This window comes from Ranitomeya variabilis, chromosome 5 (genome assembly GCF_051348905.1).
Source record: "Ranitomeya variabilis isolate aRanVar5 chromosome 5, aRanVar5.hap1, whole genome shotgun sequence".
NCBI classification, from domain to species: Eukaryota; Metazoa; Chordata; class Amphibia; order Anura; family Dendrobatidae; genus Ranitomeya; species Ranitomeya variabilis.
This window is the reverse complement of record NC_135236.1, coordinates 686,010,399-686,033,967: the sequence shown is the minus strand read 5'-3', so window position 1 is coordinate 686,033,967 and position 23,569 is coordinate 686,010,399. Positions and strand designations below refer to the sequence as shown.

At 43.3% G+C, this 23,569-nt stretch overlaps 2 protein-coding genes across 2 annotated transcripts in view; one reads left to right on the top strand and one right to left on the bottom strand.

The window, feature by feature from the left end:
- Positions 1-737: 737 nt before the first annotated feature.
- The window catches only part of LOC143774109 (uncharacterized), a 43,711-nt gene continuing 20,879 nt past the window's right edge, over positions 738-23,569 (top strand). The window contains exons 1-2 of the mRNA XM_077261411.1: positions 738-1,057; positions 19,062-19,158. Coding sequence (XP_077117526.1) covers positions 19,071-19,158 — 88 coding nt within the window. The 5' untranslated portion in view covers positions 738-1,057; positions 19,062-19,070. The remainder of the gene's footprint in view (positions 1,058-19,061; positions 19,159-23,569) is intronic.
- On the bottom strand, positions 19,672-23,034 carry LOC143774108 (uncharacterized). Its single transcript, XM_077261410.1, has one exon. It carries the CDS (start codon positions 22,450-22,452, stop codon positions 21,475-21,477), a length of 978 nt encoding a protein of 325 aa, XP_077117525.1. The 5' UTR covers positions 22,453-23,034; the 3' UTR covers positions 19,672-21,474.

Sequence of the window (23,569 nt, the reverse complement as noted above, 5' to 3'; positions counted from 1 at the left end):
ACAGTGAGCACTGTATGACTGTGGGCACTGTATGAGTCTGGGCACTGTACGACTTGGCAATGTATTACTGGAATCTGTATGACTGAGAACTGTACAACTCTGGGCACTGTATAACTCGGGAATGTATGACTGGCACTGTGTGACTGGGCTCTGTATGACTTCTCACTTTATGACTCTGGGCACTGTATAATTAAGCACTGTATGCCTCTGGGCACTGTATGACCCTGAGGACTGTATGACTGGGCACTGTCATCCATTCATCCCTCTATACACCCTAGTACCGGCAGGCACCATGCGGTTATGATCGGCACGATACAGGCACTGGCATATTGGGCAGCAGGGGGCGCTGCAGGCGCTGCCCCTCCCCCTCTGTGCATTGTGTGGTTACATGGGGAGTTTTCTAGTAATTGTTATAAGCAAATGATCCAAGAAAGTGAAAAGAACAGAAAAGCCACAAAAATCTCACAGCTGCGACAGAGCGACAATCAGTGCTAGAGGAAAGAGACTGCGACACAGCGGAGAAGAGAGGCTGCGACAGCGGAGGAGAGAGGCTGCGACAATCAGTGCTAGAGGAGAGAGGCTGCGACAATCAGTGCTAGAGGAAAGAGACTGCGACACAGCGGAGAAGAGAGGCTGCGACAGCGGAGGAGAGAGGCTGCGACAGCGGAGGAGAGAGGCTGCGACAGCGGAGGAGAGAGGCTGCGACAATCAGTGCTAGAGGAGAGAGGCTGCGACAATCAGTGCTAGAGGAGAGAGGCTGCGACAATCAGTGCTAGAGGAAAGAGGCTGCGACACAGCAGAGAAGAGAGGCTGCGACACAGCAGAGAAGAGAGGCTGCGACACAGCAGAGAAGAGAGGCTGCAACAGCGGAGGAGAAAGGCTGCGACACAGCAGAGAAGAGAGGCTGCAACAGCGGAGGAGAAAGGCTGCGACAATCAGTGCTACAGGAAAGAGGCTGCGACATAGTGGAGAAAACAGGCTGCGACAGCGGAGGAGAGAGGCTGCGACACAGCAGAGAAGGTGCGGGGTTCGGAGTCTGGAGCAGCACAGTCCACAGGTGAGGGCAGTGGCGGCGATATATTATATACTCACACATACTATATGTATATTATATACTCGCACACACACTACTTATATATTATATACTTACACACACTATATATATTATATACTCACACACTATATATATTATATACTCGCACACTATATATATTATATACTCTCCACACTATATATATTATATACTCGCACACACACTGTATATATATTATATTCTCACACACTATATATATTATATACTCGCACACACACTATATGTATATTATATACTCGCACACACACTATATATTATATTCCCACACAGTATATATATATTATATACTCACACACACTATATGTATATTATATACTCGCGCACACACACTATATATATTATATTCTCACACACTATATGTATATTATATACTCGCGCACACTATATATATATACTCTCACACACTATATATATTATATTCTCACACACACTATATGTATATTATATACTCGCGCACACACACTATATATATTATATTCTCACACACACTATATGTATATTATATACTCGTACACACACTGTATATATATATATTATACTCACACACTATATATATTATATACTCGCACACACACACTATATATATTATATTCTCACACACTATATATATTATATACTCACACACACTATATATATATACTCTCACACACTATATATATTATATACTCGCACACTATATATTATATACTCTCACACACTATATATATTATATACTCGCACACACATTATATATATTATATACTCGCACACTATATATATTATATACTCTCACACACTATATATATTATATACTCACACACACTATATATATATATACTCACACACACTATATATATTATATACTCGCACACTATATATTATATACTCTCACACACTATATATATTATATACTCGCACACACACTATATATATTATATACTTGCACACTATATATATTATATTCTCACACACACTATATGTATATTATATACTCGCGCACACACACTATATATATTATATACTCTCACACACTATATATATTATATTCTCACACACACTATATATATTATATACTCACACACTATATATATTATATACTCACACACACTATATATATTATATACTTGCACACTATATATATTATATTCTCACACACACTATATGTATATTATATACTCGCGCACACACACTATATATATTATATTCTCACACACACTATATGTATATTATATACTCGCACACACACTGTATATATATATATTATACTCACACACACTATATATATTATATACTCTCACACACTATATATATTATATTCTCACACACACTATATATATTATATACTCACACACTATATATATTATATACTCACACACACTATATATTATATACTCTCACACACTATATATATTATATACTCGCACACTATATATTATATACTCGCGCACACACACTATATATATTATATACTCTCACACACTATATATATTATATACTTGCACACTATATATTATATACTCTCACACACTATATATATTATATACTCGCACACACACTATATATATTATACTCACACACACTATATATATTATATACTTGCACACTATATATATTATATTCTCACACACACTATATGTATATTATATACTCGCGCACACACACTATATATATTATATTCTCACACACACTATATGTATATTATATACTCGTACACACACTGTATATATATATATTATACTCACACACACTATATATATTATATACTCGCACACACACTGTATATATATATATATACTCGCACACCGCTGACCTCGTGTCCTCTAATGACTTTCCCCATGGTGTCGTTGTTACATTATCACAGGAGATGATTCCTCCCTTACACATTCTGCGCTTTATCTCTTCTCTGATGAGATTTATGTCATTTTCAGGACTTCATTGATTTAAACATCAAATTACTTAAAGTTACCGAGATACAAGAATTCTTCTTCTCCTTTTCCTCTTCCGTCCGTTCTCCTTTTTCTGTCTGGTTTTTCCTGTTCTCCCTCCACCTACTATTTCCATTCACTTCATCTTCTTTTCTTCCTCCTCTTCCTCCTTCCCTCTTTCCTTCTAGTCCTGATTCCATCCTTCCTTTTTCCCTGCTCTCAGTCATCTTTCCTTTCCTCATTTCCTCTTTGATCCTTGTTCCTCTCTGATATTTAGTAAATAGATACAATTTATCAGTCTCTTGTTCAGTGACCGCTGCTGTCCTGCCGGGGTCCGCGCCTCAGTGGTCAGATCACTGGATTGTCAGCTCCACGGCCCAGGACCGCCGGGTGCGTGCTCCTCGGTGTAAGCACTATATATACAGTATATATATAATAGAGGTGTCTATATAGGGTGTATACAGGTAATACAGGTGCACCCCAAATGTACCTGTATACACCCTATATATGCACCTCTATACACCCTATATATACACCTCTATACACCCTATATATACACCTCTATACACCCTATATATACACCTCTATACACCCTATATATACACCTCTATACACCCTATATATACACCTCTATACACCCCAAATGTACCTGTATACACCCTATATATGCACCTCTATACACCCCATATGTACCTCTATACACCCTATATATACACCTCTATACACCCTATATATACACCTCTATACACCCTATATATACACCTCTATACACCCTATATATACACCTCTATACACCCCAAATGTACCTGTATACACCCTATATATGCACCTCTATACACCCCATATGTACCTCTATACACCCTATATATACACCTCTATACACCCTATATATACACCTCTATACACCCTATATATACACCTCTTTACACCCTATATATACACCTCTATACACCCTATATATACACCTCTATACACCCCAAATGTACCTGTATACACCCTATATATGCACCTCTATACACCCTATATATGCACCTCTATACACCCTATATATACACCTCTATACACCCTATATATACACCTCTATACACCCTATATATACACCTCTTTACACCCTATATATACACCTCTATACACCCTATATATACACCTCTATACACCCCAAATGTACCTGTATACACCCTATATATGCACCTCTATACACCCCATATGTACCTCTATACACCCTATATATACACCTCTATACACCCTATATATGCACCTCTATACACCCCATGTGTACCTCTATACACCCCAAATGTACCTGTATACACCCTATATATGCACCTCTATACACCCTATATATGCACCTCTATACACCCTATATATACACCTCTATACACCCTATATATACACCTCTATACACCCTATATATACACCTCTTTACACCCTATATATACACCTCTATACACCCTATATATACACCTCTATACACCCCAAATGTACCTGTATACACCCTATATATGCACCTCTATACACCCCAAATGTACCTGTATACACCCTATATATACACCTCTATACACCCTATATATGCACCTCTATACACCCCATGTGTACCTCTATACACTCCAAATGTACCTGTATACACCCTATATATGCACCTCTATACACCCTATATATGCACCTCTATACACCCTATATGTACCTCTATACACCCCAAATGTACCTGTATACACCCTATATATGCACCTCTATACACCCTATATATAAACCTCTATACACCCTATATGTACCTCTACACACCCCAAATGTACCTGTATACACCCTATATATACACCTCTATACACCCTATATAAACCTCTATACACCCTATATATACACCTCTATACACCCTATATATGCACCTCTATACACCCTATATAAACCTCTATACACCCTATATATACACCTCTATACACCCTATATATGCACCTCTATACACCCTATATATGCACCTCTATACACCCTATATATACACCTGTATACACCCTATATATACACCTCTATACACCCCAAATGTACCTGTATACACCCTATATATACACCTCTATACACCCTATATAAACCTCTATACACCCTATATATACACCTCTATACACCCTATATATGCACCTCTATACACCCTATATATACACCTCTTTACACCCTATATATACACCTCTATACACCCTATATATACACCTCTATACACCCCAAATGTACCTGTATACACCCTATATATGCACCTCTATACACCCCAAATGTACCTGTATACACCCTATATATACACCTCTATACACCCTATATATGCACCTCTATACACCCCATGTGTACCTCTATACACTCCAAATGTACCTGTATACACCCTATATATGCACCTCTATACACCCTATATATGCACCTCTATACACCCTATATGTACCTCTATACACCCCAAATGTACCTGTATACACCCTATATATGCACCTCTATACACCCTATATATAAACCTCTATACACCCTATATGTACCTCTACACACCCCAAATGTACCTGTATACACCCTATATATACACCTCTATACACCCTATATAAACCTCTATACACCCTATATATACACCTCTATACACCCTATATATGCACCTCTATACACCCTATATAAACCTCTATACACCCTATATATACACCTCTATACACCCTATATATGCACCTCTATACACCCTATATATGCACCTCTATACACCCTATATATACACCTGTATACACCCTATATATACACCTCTATACACCCCAAATGTACCTGTATACACCCTATATATACACCTCTATACACCCTATATAAACCTCTATACACCCTATATATACACCTCTATACACCCTATATATGCACCTCTATACACCCTATATATACACCTCTATACACCCTATATATACACCTCTATACACCCTATATATGCACCTCTATACACCCTATATATGCACCTCTATACACCCTATATATACACCTGTATACACCCTATATATACACCTCTATACACCCCAAATGTACCTGTATACACCCTATATATGCACCTCTATACACCCTATATATACACCTCTATACACCCCAAATGTACCTGTATACACCCTATATGTACCTGTATACACCCCATATGTACCTCTATACACCCCATATGTACCTGTATACACCCTATATATGCACCTCTATACACGCTATATATACACCTCTATACACCCCATATGTACCTGCATACACCCTATATATACACCTCTATACACCCTATATATACACCTCTATACACCCCAAATGCACCTGTATACACCCTATATATGCACCTCTATACACCCCATATGTACCTGTATACACCCCATATGTACCTGCATACACCCTATATATACACCTCTATACACCCTATATATACACCTCTATACACCCCAAATGCACCTGTATACACCCTATATATGCACCTCTATACACCCTATATATACACCTCTATACACCCTATATATGCACCTCTATACACCATATACATACACCTCTATACACCCCATATGTACCTGCATACACCCTATATATACACCTCTATACACCCTATATATACACCTCTATACACCCCAAATGCACCTGTATACACCCTATATATGCACCTCTATACACCCCATATGTACCTGTATACACCCTATATGTACCTGCATACACCCTATATATACACCTCTATACACCCTATATATACACCTCTATACACCCCAAATGCACCTGTATACACCCTATATATGCACCTGTATACACCCTATATATACACCTCTATACACCCTATATATGCACCTCTATACACCATATATATACACCTCTATACACCCCAAATGTACCTGTATACACCCTATATATGCACCTCTATACACCCCATATGTACCTCTATACACCGTATATATGCACCTCTATACACCCTATATATACACCTCTATACACCCCATATGTACCTGTATACACCCTATATATGCACCTGTATACACCCTATATATGCACCTCTATACACCCTATATATGCACCTCTATACACCCCAAATGTACCTGTATACACCCTATATATACACACCTCTATACACCCTATATATACACCTCTATACACCCCATATGCACCTCTATACACCCTATATATACACCTCTATACACCCCATATGTACGTCTATACACCCTATATATACACCTCTATACACCCTATATATGCACCTCTATACACCCCATATAGAGTATACTCCTGTATACACCCTATATATAGCTGTATACACCCTATATATACACCTCCATACACCCCAAATGTACCTGTATACACCCTATATATGCACCTCTATACACCCTATATATGCACCTCTATACACCCTATATATTCACCTCTATACACCCCATATGTAACTCTATACACCCCAAATGTACCTGTATACACCCTATATATGCACCTCTATACACCCCATATGTACCTCTATACACCCCATATGTACCTGTATACACCCTATATATGCACCTCTATACACCCTATATATACACCTCTATACACCCCAAATGTACCTGTATACACCCTATATATGCACCTCTATACACCCTATATATTCACCTCTATACACCCCATATGTACCTGTATACACCCTATATATACACCTCTATACACCCCAAATGTACCTGTATACACCCTATATATACACCTCTATACACCCCATATGTACCTGTATACACCCTATATATGCACCTCTATACACCCTATATATACACCTCTATACACCCCCAAATGTAACTGTATACACCCTATATATGCACCTCTATAGACCCCAGATACAGTATACTCCTGTATACACCCAATATATAGCTATATACGCTCTATATGTACCTCTATACACCCTATATATACTGATGTATACACCTTATACATACCTCCATACACCCTATATATACCTCTATACACAATACATACTACTGTATACACCCTATATATACTCCTGTATAGACAGATATGTGGAAGGTACATAGCTGGACTGGGTATGCAGCCTGTATATAGATATTACTAATGTGATGTGATAATCTGAAGAGGGGACAATGATGGAATAATCTGCAGAGGGGACAGTGATGTGATAATCTGCAGAGGGGACAGCGATGTGATAATCTGCAGAGGGGACAGTGATGGGATAATCTGCAGAGAGGACAGTGATGTGATAATCTTCAGTGGGCTCAGTGATGGGATAATCTGCAGAGGGGACAGTGATGTGATAATCTGCAGAGGAGACGGTGATGAGATAATCTGCAGAGGGGACAGTGATGTGATAATCTGCAGAGGGATCAGTGATGGGATAATCTGCAGAGGGGACAGTGATGTGATAATCTTCAGTGGGCTCAGTGATGGGATAATCTGCAGAGGGAACAGTGATGTGATAATCTGCAGAGGAGACAGTGATGAGATAATCTGCAGAGGGGACAGTGATGAGATAATCTGCAGAGGGGACGGTGATGATATAATCTGCAGAGGGGACAGTGATGGGATAATCTGCAGAGAGGACAGTGATGTGATAATCTTCAGTGGGCTCAGTGATGGGATAATCTGCAGAGGGGACAGTGATGTGATAATCTGCAGAGGAGACGGTGATGAGATAATCTGCAGAGGGGACAGTGATGATATAATCTGCAGAGGGGACAGTGATGTGATAATCTGCAGAGGGGACAGTGATGTGATAATCTGCAGAGGGATCAGTGATGGGATAATCTGCAGAGGGATCAGTGATGTGATAATCTGCAGAGGAGACAGTGATGTGATAATCTGCAGAGGGATCAGTGATGTGATGATTTGCAGAGGGATCAGTGATGTGATAATCTGCAGAGGGGACAGTGATGTGATAATATGCAGAGGAGACGGTGATGAGATAATCTGCAGAGGGGACGGTGATGATATAATCTGCAGAGGGGACAGTGATGTGATAATCTGCAGAGGGGACAGTGATGTGATATTCTGCAGAGGGGACAGTGATGTGATAATCTGCAGAGGGATCAGCGATGGGATAATCTGCAGAGGGGACAGTGATGAGATAATCTGCAGAGGGGACAGTGATGAGATAATCTGCAGAGGGGACAGTGATGAGATAATCTGCTGAGGGGACAGTGATGTGATAATCTGCTGAGGGGACAGTGATGGGATAATCTGCAGAGGGATCAGTGATGAGATAATCTGCAGAGGGGACAGTGATGGGATAATCTGCAGAGAGGACAGTGATGTGATAATCTGCAGTGGGTTCAGTGATGGGATAATCTGCAGAGGGATCAGTGATGAGATAATCTGCAGAGGGGACATTGATGTGATAATCTGCAGAGGGGACAGTGATGAGATAATCTGCAGAGGGGACAGTGAGGAGATAATCTGCAGAGGGGACAGTGATGTGATAATCTGCAGAGGGGACAGTGATGTGATAATCTGCAGAGGGATCAGTGATGTGATGATCTGCAGAGGGATCAGTGATGTGATAATCTGCAGAGGGGACAGTGATGAGATATTCTGCAGAGGGGACAGTGATGGGATAATCTGCAGAGGGGACAGTGAGGAGATAATCTGCAGAGGGGACAGTGATGTGATAATCTGCAGAGGGGACAGTGATGTGATAATCTGCAGAGGGGACAGTGATGTGATGATCTGCAGAGGGATCAGTGATGTGATAATCTGCAGAGGGGACAGTGATGGGATAATCTGCAGAGGGGACAGTGATGTGATAATCTGCAGAGGGGACAGTGATGAGATAATCTGCAGAGGGGACAGTGATGAGATAATCTGCAGAGGGGACAGTGATGATATAATCTGCAGAGGGGACAGTGATGAGATAATCTGCAGAGGGGACAGTGATGAGATAATCTGCAGAGGGGACAGTGATGAGATAATCTGCAGAGGGGACAGTGATGTGATAATCTGCAGAGGGGTCAGTGATGGGATAATCTGCAGACGGGACAGTGATGTGATAATCTGCAGAGGGGACAGTGATGTGATAATCTGCAGAGGGGACAGTGATGTGATAATCTGCAGAGGGGACAGTGATGTGATAATCTGCAGAGGGGACAGTGATGTGATAATCTGCAGAGGGGACAGTGATGTGATAATCTGCAGAGGGGACAGTGATGTGATAATCTGCAGAGGGGACAGTGATGTGATAATCTGCAGAGGGATCAGCGATTTGATAATCTGCAGAGGGATCAGTGATGGGATAATCTGCAGAGGGATCAGTGATGAGATAATCTGCAGAGGGGACAGTGATGTGATAATCTGCAGAGGGGACAGTGATGGGATAATCTGCAGACGGGACAGTGATGTGATAATCTGCGGAGGGGACAGGGATGTGATAATCTGCAGAGGGGACAGTGATGTGATAATCTGCAGAGGGGACAGTGATGGGATAATCTGCAGACGGGACAGTGATGAGATAATCTGCAGAGGGGACAGTGATGTGATAATCTGCAGAGGGGACAGTGATGGGATAATCTGCAGACGGGACAGTGATGTGATAATCTGCAGAGGGGACAGTGATGTGATAATCTGCAGAGGGGACAGTGATGAGATAATCTGCAGAGGGGACAGTGATGTGATAATCTGCAGAGGGATCAGCGATGGGATAATCTGCAGAGGGATCAGTGATGTGATAATCTGCAGAGGAGACAGTGATGTGATAATCTGCAGAGGGGACAGTGATGTGATAATCTGCAGAGGGGACAGTGATGTGATAATCTGCAGAGGGGACAGTGATGTGATAATCTGCAGAGGGGACAGTGATGTGATAATCTGCAGAGGGGACAGTGATGAGATAATCTGCAGAGGGGACAGTGATGTGATAATCTGCAGAGGGGACAGTGATGTGATAATCTGCAGAGGGATCAGCGATTTTATAATCTGCAGAGGGGACAGTGATGTGATAATCTGCAGAAGGATCAGCGATGGGATAATCTGCAGAGGGATCAGTGATGGGATAATCTGCAGAGGGGACAGTGATGTGATAATCTGCAGAGGGGACAGTGATGAGATAATCTGCAGAGGGGACAGTGAGGAGATAATCTGCAGAGGGGACAGTGATGTGATAATCTGCAGAGGGGACAGTGATGGGATAATCTGCAGAGGGGACAGTGATGTGATAATCTGCAGAGGGGACAGTGATGAGATATTCTGCAGAGAGGTCAGTGATGAGATAATCTGCAGAGGGGACAGTGATGTGATAATCTGCAGAGGGGACAGTGATGAGAATCTGCAGAGGGGACAGTGATGAGATAATCTGCAGAGGGGACAGTGATGAGATAATCTGCAGAGGGGACAGTGATGTGATAATCTGCAGAGGGGACAGTGATGTGATAATCTGCAGATGGGACAGTGATGAGATAATCTGCAGAGTGATCAGTGGTGTGATAATCTGCAGAGGAGACGGTGATGGGATAATCTGCAGAGGGGACAGTGATGTGATAATCTGCAGAGGGGACAGTGATGTGATAATCTGCAGTGTGATCAGTGATGTGATAATCTGCAGAGGGATCAGTGATGGGATAATCTGCAGAGGGGACAGTGATGTGATAATCTGCAGAGGGGACAGTGATGTGATAATCTGCAGAAGGATCAGCGATGGGATAATCTGCAGAGGGGACAGTGATGTGATAATCTGCAGAGGGGACAGTGATGGGATAATCTGCAGAGGGGACAGTGATGAGATAATCTGCAGTGGGGACAGAGATGAGATAATAAGCAGAGGGATCAGTGATGGGATAATCTGCAGAGGGGACAGTGATGTGATAATCTGCAGAGGGGACAGTGATGTGATAATCTGCAGAGGGGACAGTGATGAGATAATCTGCAGAGGGGACAGTGATGAGATAATCTGCAGAGGGGACAGAGATGAGATAATCTGCAGAGGGGACAGTGATGAGATAATCTGCAGAGGGGACAGTGATGAGATAATCTGCAGAGGGGACAGTGATGAGATAATAAGCAGAGGGATCAGTGATGGGATAATCTGCAGAGGGGACAGTGATGTGAAAATCTGCAGAGGGGACAGTGATGAGATAATCTGCAGAGGGGACAGTGAGGAGATAATCTGCAGAGGGGACAGTGATGTGATAATCTGCAGAGGGGACAGTGATGGGATAATCTGCAGAGGGGACAGTGATGTGATAATCTGCAGAGGGGACAGTGATGAGATATTCTGCAGAGAGGTCAGTGATGAGATAATCTGCAGATAGGTCAGTGATGAGATAATCTGCAGAGGGGACAGTGATGTGATAATCTGCAGAGGGGACAGTGATGAGAATCTGCAGAGGGGACAGTGATGAGATAATCTGCAGAGGGGACAGTGATGAGATAATCTGCAGAGGGGACAGTGATGTGATAATCTGCAGAGGGGACAGTGATGTGATAATCTGCAGATGGGACAGTGATGAGATAATCTGCAGAGTGATCAGTGATGTGATAATCTGCAGAGGAGACGGTGATGGGATAATCTGCAGAGGGGACAGTGATGTGATAATCTGCAGAGGGGACAGTGATGTGATAATCTGCAGTGTGATCAGTGATGTGATAATCTGCAGAGGGATCAGTGATGGGATAATCTGCAGAGGGGACAGTGATGTGATAATCTGCAGAGGGGACAGTGATGTGATAATCTGCAGAGGGGACAGTGATGAGATAATCTGCAGAGGGGACAGTGATGTGATAATCTGCAGAGGGGACAGTGATGTGATAATCTGCAGATGGGACAGTGATGAGATAATCTGCAGAGTGATCAGTGATGTGATAATCTGCAGAGGAGACGGTGATGGGATAATCTGCAGAGGGGACAGTGATGTGATAATCTGCAGAGGGGACAGTGATGTGATAATCTGCAGTGTGATCAGTGATGTGATAATCTGCAGAGGGATCAGTGATGGGATAATCTGCAGAGGGGACAGTGATGTGATAATCTGCAGAGGGGACAGTGATGTGATAATCTGCAGAAGGATCAGCGATGGGATAATCTGCAGAGGGGACAGTGATGTGATAATCTGCAGAGGGGACAGTGATGAGATAATCTGCAGTGGGGACAGAGATGAGATAATAAGCAGAGGGATCAGTGATGGGATAATCTGCAGAGGGGACAGTGATGTGATAATCTGCAGAGGGGACAGTGATGTGATAATCTGCAGAGGGGACAGTGATGAGATAATCTGCAGAGGGGACAGTGATGTGATAATCTGCAGAGGGGACAGTGATGAGATAATCTGCAGAGGGGACAGTGATGAGATAATCTGCAGAGGGGACAGAGATGAGATAATCTGCAGAGGGGACAGTGATGAGATAATCTGCAGAGGGGACAGTGATGAGATAATCTGCAGAGGGGACAGTGATGAGATAATAAGCAGAGGGATCAGTGATGGGATAATCTGCAGAGGGGACAGTGATGTGAAAATCTGCAGAGGGGACAGTGATGAGATAATCTGCAGAGGGGACAGTGAGGAGATAATCTGCAGAGGGGACAGTGATGTGATAATCTGCAGAGGGGACAGTGATGGGATAATCTGCAGAGGGGACAGTGATGTGATAATCTGCAGAGGGGACAGTGATGAGATATTCTGCAGAGAGGTCAGTGATGAGATAATCTGCAGATAGGTCAGTGATGAGATAATCTGCAGAGGGGACAGTGATGTGATAATCTGCAGAGGGGACAGTGATGAGAATCTGCAGAGGGGACAGTGATGAGATAATCTGCAGAGGGGACAGTGATGAGATAATCTGCAGAGGGGACAGTGATGTGATAATCTGCAGAGGGGACAGTGATGTGATAATCTGCAGATGGGACAGTGATGAGATAATCTGCAGAGTGATCAGTGATGTGATAATCTGCAGAGGAGACGGTGATGGGATAATCTGCAGAGGGGACAGTGATGTGATAATCTGCAGAGGGGACAGTGATGTGATAATCTGCAGTGTGATCAGTGATGTGATAATCTGCAGAGGGATCAGTGATGGGATAATCTGCAGAGGGGACAGTGATGTGATAATCTGCAGAGGGGACAGTGATGTGATAATCTGCAGAGGGGACAGTGATGAGATAATCTGCAGAGGGGACAGTGATGTGATAATCTGCAGAGGGGACAGTGATGTGATAATCTGCAGATGGGACAGTGATGAGATAATCTGCAGAGTGATCAGTGATGTGATAATCTGCAGAGGAGACGGTGATGGGATAATCTGCAGAGGGGACAGTGATGTGATAATCTGCAGAGGGGACAGTGATGTGATAATCTGCAGTGTGATCAGTGATGTGATAATCTGCAGAGGGATCAGTGATGGGATAATCTGCAGAGGGGACAGTGATGTGATAATCTGCAGAGGGGACAGTGATGTGATAATCTGCAGAAGGATCAGCGATGGGATAATCTGCAGAGGGGACAGTGATGTGATAATCTGCAGAGGGGACAGTGATGAGATAATCTGCAGTGGGGACAGAGATGAGATAATAAGCAGAGGGATCAGTGATGGGATAATCTGCAGAGGGGACAGTGATGTGATAATCTGCAGAGGGGACAGTGATGTGATAATCTGCAGAGGGGACAGTGATGAGATAATCTGCAGAGGGGACAGTGATGAGATAATCTGCAGAGGGGACAGTGATGGGATAATCTGCAGAGGGGACAGTGATGATATAATCTGCAGAGGGGACAGTGATGTGATAATCTGCAGAGGGGACAGTGATGATATAATCTGCAGAGGGGACAGTGATGTGATAATCTGCAGAGGGGACAGTGATGAGATAATCTGCAGAGGGGACAGTGATGAGATAATCTGCAGAGGGGACAGTGATGTGATAATCTGCAGAGGGGACAGTGATGTGATAATCTGCAGAGGGATCAGCGATGGGATAATCTGCAGAGGGAACAGTGATGTGATAATCTGCAGAGGAGACAGTGATGAGATAATCTGCAGAGGGGACAGTGATGAGATAATCTGCAGAGGGGTCAATGATGAGATAATCTGCAGAGGGGACAGTGATGTGATAATCTGCAGAGGGATCAGCGATGTGATAATCTGCAGAGGGGACAGTGATGAGATAATCTGCAGAGGGGACAGTGATGAGATAATCTGCAGAGGGGACAGTGATGAGATAATCTGCAGAGGGGACAGTGATGAGATAATCTGCTGAGGGGACAGTGATGTGATAATCTGCTGAGGGGACAGTGATGTGATAATCTGCAGAGGGGACAGTGATGAGATAATCTGCAGAGGGGACAGTGATGTGATAATCTGCAGAGGGGACAGTGATGGGATAATCTGCAGAGGGGACAGTGATGGGATAATCTGCAGAGGGGACAGTGATGTGATAATCTGCAGAGGGGACAGTGATGTGATAATCTGCATAGGGGACAGTGATGAGATAATCTGCAGAGGGGACAGTGATGTGATAATCTGCAGAGGGGACAGTGATGTGATAATCTGCAGAGGGGACAGTGATGAGATAATCTGCAGAGGGGACAGTGATGTGATAATCTGCAGAGGGGACAGTGATGTGATAATCTGCAGAGGGGACAGTGATGAGATAATCTGCAGAAGGGACAGTGATGTGATAATATGCAGAGGGGACAGTGATGAGATAATCTGCAGAGAGGACAGTGATGTGATAATCTGCAGTTGGATCAGTGACGTGATAATCTGCAGAGGGGACAGTGATGTGATAATCTGCAGAGGGGACAGTGATGAGATAATCTGCAGAGGGGACAGTGATGGGATAATCTGCAGAGAGGACAGTGATGTGATAATCTTCAGTGGGCTCAGTGATGGGATAATCTGCAGAGGGATCAGTGATAAGATAATCTGCAGAGGGGACAGTGATGTCATAATCTGCAGAGGGGACAGTGATGTGATAATCTGCAGAGGAGACGGTGATGAGATAATCTGCAGAGGGGACAGTGATGTGATAATCTGCAGAGGGATCAGCGATGGGATAATCTGCAGAGGGATCAGTGATGTGATAATCTGCAGAGGAGACAGTGATGTGATAATCTGCAGAGGGATCAGCGATGGGATAATCTGCAGAGGGATCAGTGATGTGATAATCTGCAGAGGGGACAGTGATGGGATAATCTGCAGAGGGGACAGTGATGATATAATCTGCAGAGGGGACAGTGATGTGATAATCTGCAGAGGGGACAGTGATGATATAATCTGCAGAGGGGACAGTGATGTGATAATCTGCAGAGGGGACAGTGATGAGATAATCTGCAGAGGGGACAGTGATGAGATAATCTGCAGAGGGGACAGTGATGTGATAATCTGCAGAGGGGACAGTGATGTGATAATCTGCAGAGGGATCAGCGATGGGATAATCTGCAGAGGGAACAGTGATGTGATAATCTGCAGAGGAGACAGTGATGAGATAATCTGCAGAGGGGACAGTGATGAGATAATCTGCAGAGGGGTCAATGATGAGATAATCTGCAGAGGGGACAGTGATGTGATAATCTGCAGAGGGATCAGCGATGTGATAATCTGCAGAGGGGACAGTGATGAGATAATCTGCAGAGGGGACAGTGATGAGATAATCTGCAGAGGGGACAGTGATGAGATAATCTGCAGAGGGGACAGTGATGAGATAATCTGCTGAGGGGACAGTGATGTGATAATCTGCTGAGGGGACAGTGATGTGATAATCTGCAGAGGGGACAGTGATGAGATAATCTGCAGAGGGGACAGTGATGTGATAATCTGCAGAGGGATCAGCGATTTGATAATCTGCAGAGGGGACAGTGATGAGATAATCTGCAGAGGGGACAGTGATGAGATAATCTGCAGAGGGGTCAATGATGAGATAATCTGCAGAGGGGACAGTGATGTGATAATCTGCAGAGGGATCAGTGATGTGATAATCTGCAGAGGGGACAGTGATGTGATAATCTGCTGAGGGGACAGTGATGTGATAATCTGCAGAGGGGACAGTGATGTGATAATCTGCTGAGGGGACAGTGATGTGATAATCTGCAGAGGGGACAGTGATGAGATAATCTGCAGAGGGGACAGTCATGGGATAATCTGCAGAGGGGACAGAGATGAGATAATCTGCAGAGGGGACAGTGATGAGATAATCTGCAGAGGGGACAGTGATGAGATAATCTGCTGAGGGGACAGTGATGTGATAATCTGCTGAGGGGACAGTGATGTGATAATCTGCAGAGGGGACAGTGATGAGATAATCTGCAGAGGGGACAGTGATGTGATAATCTGCAGAGGGATCAGCGATTTGATAATCTGCAGAGGGGACAGTGATGAGATAATCTGCAGAGGGGACAGTGATGAGATAATCTGCAGAGGGGTCAATGATGAGATAATCTGCAGAGGGGACAGTGATGTGATAATCTGCAGAGGGATCAGTGATGTGATAATCTGCAGAGGGGACAGTGATGTGATAATCTGCTGAGGGGACAGTGATGTGATAATCTGCAGAGGGGACAGTGATGTGATAATCTGCTGAGGGGACAGTGATGTGATAATCTGCAGAGGGGACAGTGATGAGATAATCTGCAGAGGGGACAGTCATGGGATAATCTGCAGAGGGGACAGAGATGAGATAATCTGCAGAGGGGACAGTGATGAGATAATCTGCAGAGGGGACAGTGATGTGATAATCTGCAGAGGGGACAGTGATGAGATAATCTGCAGAGGGGACAGTGATGAGATAATCTGCAGAGGGGACAGTGATGGGATAATCTGCAGAGGGGACAGAGATGAGATAATCTGCAGAGGGGACAGTGATGAGATAATCTGCAGAGGGGACAGTGATGTGATAATCTGCAGAGGGGACAGTGATGTGATAATCTGCAGAGGGGACAGTGATGTGATAATCTGCAGAGGGATCAGTGATGAGATAATCTGCAGAGGGGACAGTGATGAGATAATCTGCAGAGGGGACAGTGTTGAGATAATCTGCAGAGGGGACAGTGATGTGATAATCTGCAGAGGGGACAGTGATGTGATAATCTACAGAGGGGACAGTGATGAGATAATCTGCAGAGGGGACAGTGATGTGATAATCTGCAGAGGGATCAGTGATGAGATAATCTACAGAGGGGACAGTGATGTGATAATCTGCAGAGGGGACAGTGATGTGATAATCTACAGAGGGGACAGAGATGAGATAATCTGCAGAGGGGACAGTGATGAGATAATCTGCAGAGGGAACAGTGATGAGATAATCTGCAGAGGGGACAGTGATGAGATAATCTGCTGAGGGGACAGTGATGAGATAATCTGCAGAGGGGACAGTGATGAGATAATCTGCAGAGGGGACAGTGATGGGATAATCTGCAGAGGGGACAGAGATGAGATAATCTGCAGAGGGGACAGTGATGAGATAATCTGCAGAGGGGACAGTGATGTGATAATCTGCAGAGGGGACAGTGATGTGATAATCTGCAGAGGGGACAGTGATGAGATAATCTGCAGAGGGGACAGTGATGTGATAATCTGCAGAGGGGACAGTGATGTGATAATCTGCAGAGGGGACAGTGAGGAGATAATCTGCAGAGGGGACAGTGATGAGATAATCTGCAGAGGGGACAGTGATGTGATAATCTGCAGAGGGGACAGTGATGTGATAATCTGCAGAGGGGACAGTGATGAGATAATCTGCAGAGGGGACAGTGATGTGATAATCTGCAGAGGGGACAGTGAGGAGATAATCTGCAGAGGGGACAGTGATGAGATAATCTGCAGAGGGGACAGTGATGTGATAATCTGCAGAGGGGACAGTGATGTGATAATCTGCAGAGGGGACAGTGATGAGATAATCTGCAGAGGGGACAGTGATGGGATAATCTGCAGAGGGGACAGTGATGAGATAATCTGCAGAGGGGACAGTGAGGAGATAATCTGCAGAGGGGACAGTGATGTGATAATCTGCAGAGGGGACAGTGATGAGATAATCTGCAGAGGGGACAGTGATGTGATAATCTGCAGAGGGGACAGTGATGTGATAATCTGCAGAGGGGACAGTGATGGGATAATCTGCAGAGGGGACAGTGATGTGATAATCTGCAGCGTTTCCTTCAGTTTTCTGTGTCTTGCAGGGTCAGGACATGAGCCGGTTCCTTGTCTTTGTGGTGGTCTCGCTGGCGCTGGGCCATGATGGCTGCTCTGCGGGTGTCGACATTGCGCGACTCTCAGGTAAATTCTTCTCATTGGACCCATCCAGAGTTTGGGGGGTAACAATGTTCATCGTCTCCTGGATCCCCCGATACACGAGCGACTCATTGTTGTATTTTCACCATTTCCCCTCATTCTTGCATTATTTTGTCGTTTTACAGTTGATTTTATTTGTTTCTCCTGTTTTTCATTCCCGCGTGTCTCTCTTTTCTTTGGGTCTCTATTTAGAATCACAGAATGGTAGAGTTGGAAGGGACCTCCTGGATCATCTGGTCCAACCCCCTGCTCAAAGCAGGATTCACTAAATCATCCCAGACAGATGTCTGTCCAGCCTCTGTGTGAAGTCTTCCATTGAAGGAGAACTCACCACCTCTCGTGGCCGCCTGTTCCACTCATTGGTCATCCTCACTGTCAAAAAGTGTTTTCTACTATCTAATCTGTGTCTCCTCCCATTCAGTTTCATCCCATTGCTTCTAGTCTTGCCTTGTGCAAATGAGAATAGAGATGATGCTTCTACACTGTGACAGCCCTTCAGATATTTGTAGACCGCTATTAAGTCTCCTCTCAGTCTTCTTTTTTGCAGCGAAACATTCCCAAATCCTGTAACCGTTCCTCATAGGACATGATTTGCAGACCGGTCACCATTCTGGTCACTCTTCTCTGAACTTGCTCCAGTTTGTTAATGTCTTTTTTAAAATGTGCCCAAAACTGGACCCAGTATTCCAGATGAGGTCGGACAAAAGAGGAGTAGAGGGCAATATTGACTTCACGTGATCTGGACTGTATGCTTCTGTTAATACATCCAAGAATTGTATTTGCCTTTTTTGCTGCTGCATCACACTGTAGACTCATGTTCAGTCTGTGATCTATTAGTATACCCTGTATACACAGTTTTCCTGTGGGTCTCTGTTTCTCGTGGGTCTCTCTTTTTCCCGTAGGTCTTTTTTTCCTGTGGGTCTCTCTTTTTCATGGGTCTCTCTTTTCCCGTGGATATCTCTTTTCCATGTGTCTCTCTTTTCCTGTTGGTCTTTCTTTTCCGTGGGTCTCTCTTTCTGTGGGTCTTTCTTTCCCGTGGGTCTCTCTTTCCCGTGGGTCTTTCGTTCCCGTGGGTCTCTCTTTCCCGTGGGTCTTGCTTTCCCGTGGGTCTTGCTTTCCCGTGGGTCTTTCTCTCCCCTGGGTCTTTCTTTCCCGTGGGTCTTTCTTTCCCGTGGGTTTCTCTTTTCCATGTGTCTGTCTTTTCCATGAGTCTTTTGTATTTTTTATTTTGTATTGTATTGTATTGTATTTTTGTATTTTGTCTTTTCTGTGGTCGTTCTTTTTTTTCTGTGTCTTTTCCGTGATTTTTTTTCTGTGGTTCTTTCTTTTCTGTGGGTTTTTCTTTTCTGTGGGTCTTTCTTTCCCTTGAGTTTTTCTTTCCCGTGGGTCTCTCTTTCCCGTGGGTCTTTCTTTCCCGTGGGTCTCTCTTTCCTGTGGGTCTTTCTTTCCTGTGGGTCTTTCTTTCCCGTGGGTTTCTCTTTTCCATGAGTCTTTCTTTTCCATGAGTCTTTCTTTTCCATGGGTTTTTCTTTTCTGTGGTCTTTTTTTCTGTGGGTCTTTCTATTCTGTGGTCGTTCTTTTCTCTGTGTCTTTTCCATGATTTTTTTTCTGTGGGTCTTTCTTTTCTGTTGTTCTTTCTTTTCTGTGGGTTTTTCTTTTCTGTGGATCTTTCTTTTCTGTGGTTCTTTCTTTTCTGTGGGTATTTCTTTTCTGTGGGTATTTCTTTTCTGTGGATCTTTCTTTTCTGTGGTTCTTTCTTTTCTGTGGGTATTTCTTTTCTGTAGATCTTTCTTTTTGGTGGTTCTTTCTTTTCTGTGGGTATTTCTTTTCTGTGGATCTTTCTTTTCTGTGATTATTTCTTTTCTGTGGGTCTTTGCTTTCTGTTGGTTTTTGCTTTCTGTGAGTCTTTGCTTTCCATGAGTCTTTCTTTTCCATGGGTTTTTCTTTTCTGTGGTCTTTCTTTCTGTGGGTCTTTCTTTTCTGTGGTCGTTATTTTGTCTGTGTCTTTTCCGTGATTTTTTTTCTGTGGTTCTTTCTTTTCTGTGGGTTTTTCTTTTCTGTCGGTCTTTCTTTTCTGTGGGTCTTTCTTTTCTGTTGTTCTTTCTTTTCTGTGGGTTTTTCTTTTCTGTGGATCTTTCTTTTCTGTGGTTCTTTCTTTTCTCTGGGTATTTCTTTTCTGTGGATATTTCTTTTCTGTGGTTCTTTCTTTTCTCTGGGTATTTCTTTTCTGTGGATCTTTCTTTTCGGTGGTTCTTTCTTTTCTGTGGGTATTTCTTTTCTGTGGATCTTTCTTTTCTGTGATTATTTCTTTTCTGTGGGTCTTTCTTTTCTGTGGGTTTTTCTTTTCTGTGGTCTTTCTTTTCCGTGGTCTTTCTTTTTTGTGGGTCTTTCTTTTCCATGGGTTTTTCTTTTCTGTGGTTCTTTCTTTTCTGTGGGTCTTTGCTTTCTGTGGGTCTTTGCTTTCTGTGGGTCTTTGCTTTCTGTGGGTTTTTTTTCTGTGGGGTTTTCTTTTCTGTGGTCTTTCTTTTCCGTGGTCTTTCTTTTTTGTGGGTCTTTCTTTTCCATGGGTCTTTCTTTTCTGTGGTTCTTTCTTTTCTGTGGGTCTTTGCTTTCTGTGGGTCTTTGCTTTCTGTTGGTCTTTGCTTTCTGTGGGTCTTTGCTTTCTGTGGGTCTTTTTTTCTGTGGGTTTTTCTTTTCTGTGGTCTTTCTTTTCCGTGGTCTTTCTTTTTTGTGGGTCTTTCTTTTCTGTGGGCTTTTCTTTTCTGTGGTTTTTCTTTTGTGTGGGTCTTTCTTTTCCGTGGGTCTTTGCTTTCTGTGGGTCTTTCTTTTCTGTGGAATTTTCTTTTCGCCGCTCTTCCTTTTCTGTGGGTCTTTGCTTTCTTTCTTTTCTGTGGGTTTTTCTTTTCTGTGGGTCTTTGCTGTCTGTGGGTATTTCTTTTCTGTGGGTTTTTCTTTTATGTGGTCTTTCTTTTCCATGGGTCTTTCTTTTCCATGGGTTTTTCTTTTTCTGTGGTCTTTCTTTTCCATGGGTCTTTCTTTTCTGTGGTCTTTCTTTTCTGTGGGTTTTTCTTTTCTGTGGATCTTTCTTTTCTGTGGTTCTTTCTTTTCTGTGGGTTTTTCTTTTCTGTGGGTCTTTCTTTCCGTGGGCCTTCTTTTCTGTGGGTCTTTGCTTTCTGTGGGTTTTTCTTTTCTGTGGGTCTTTGCTTTCTGTGGGTTTTTCTTTTTTGTGGGTCTTTCCTTTCTGTGGGTTTTCCTTTTCTGTGGGTCTTTCTTTTCCATGGTCTTTCTTTTTTGTGGGTCTTTCTTTTTTGTGGGTCTTTATTTTCCATGGGTCTTTCTTTTTTGTGGGTCTTTGCTTTCTGTGGGTCTTTGTTTTCTGTGGGTCTCTCTTTTTTGTGGGTCTTTGTGCACAGGTTTTGTGGTTTACAGAAGTGTCTGAAGGGGCTGATTCATTCTTTACCAGTTCTTGAAGTTCCCTTTGCCTTGTGACAAACACTGATGGGTTTTGTGCCAGAACTATTTATCAGTTCCGGTTTTGTGACTTTTCAGCGCACAATTTCGCTTATTCTCCTAATATGTCGCAAAATTGCCCCCAAAAATGTCAGACATGAAATCACTGCCAGGAGGATTGGAGCAATTGCGGGAAAATGTAGCGAGTTTTTGAAAAGTTACAAACTGTGAGTCAGGGGAAAATGTAAACTGCGCCCAAAGGAAGTGAAAAAGCCAAAGACGTAAGAAAATGACTGAAAAAGCCGCAAATGGGAAGATCAATGTGGTGCAAGCAAAAAAGCAGAAACACAACATAGATACAAATGTTAGACAAAGTAAAGTGCATGTTTTACTTTGTGCAGAATCCATGACCCTCTTCGGCCATTTTGAAGATTTTGGTGCCCAAAACATTAAGTAATACAAGAAGACAGAAATATGAATAGTGACTTAATAGCCACAAATGACGACTTGAGCCCAATGTGACCAGTGGGAGAGAAAGTGAACGCAGGGGATCATAGACCTTCTCTGTCCACGGCACATAATGCTGCCATACGGAGCCATGGGGCCACAGAGCAGCAGTCACACTGCCAATAGTTTACAGACGGACACACATTTTGCTGCTTCATGTTCTTAGATCTTTTAGACGTCGTCCAGATGGATGTTCTCACAAGTGTTCTGTGGTTTTCATGGCTAGATCGCGTGTCCACAAAAAAATCACAGGGACAAGTCTGTTATTGATGACAGTCACCTGTACAAGACTATGGGGCGGTGAAAATCATGGACAGCGCTCAGATGGCATCAAGGTGTAATCAGTGTGCTGCCGTGTGCAGTCCATGCGCTGTCTGTGTGCAGTCCATGCGCTGTCTGTGTGCAGTCCCTGCGCTGTCTGTGTGCAGTCCATGTGTTG

Coding starts and splice junctions, on each gene's coding strand:
- LOC143774108 (XM_077261410.1), bottom strand. CDS start 22,452: ATGGAAAAGAAAGACCCACAGAAAAGGAAAACCCACAGAAAGGAAAGA.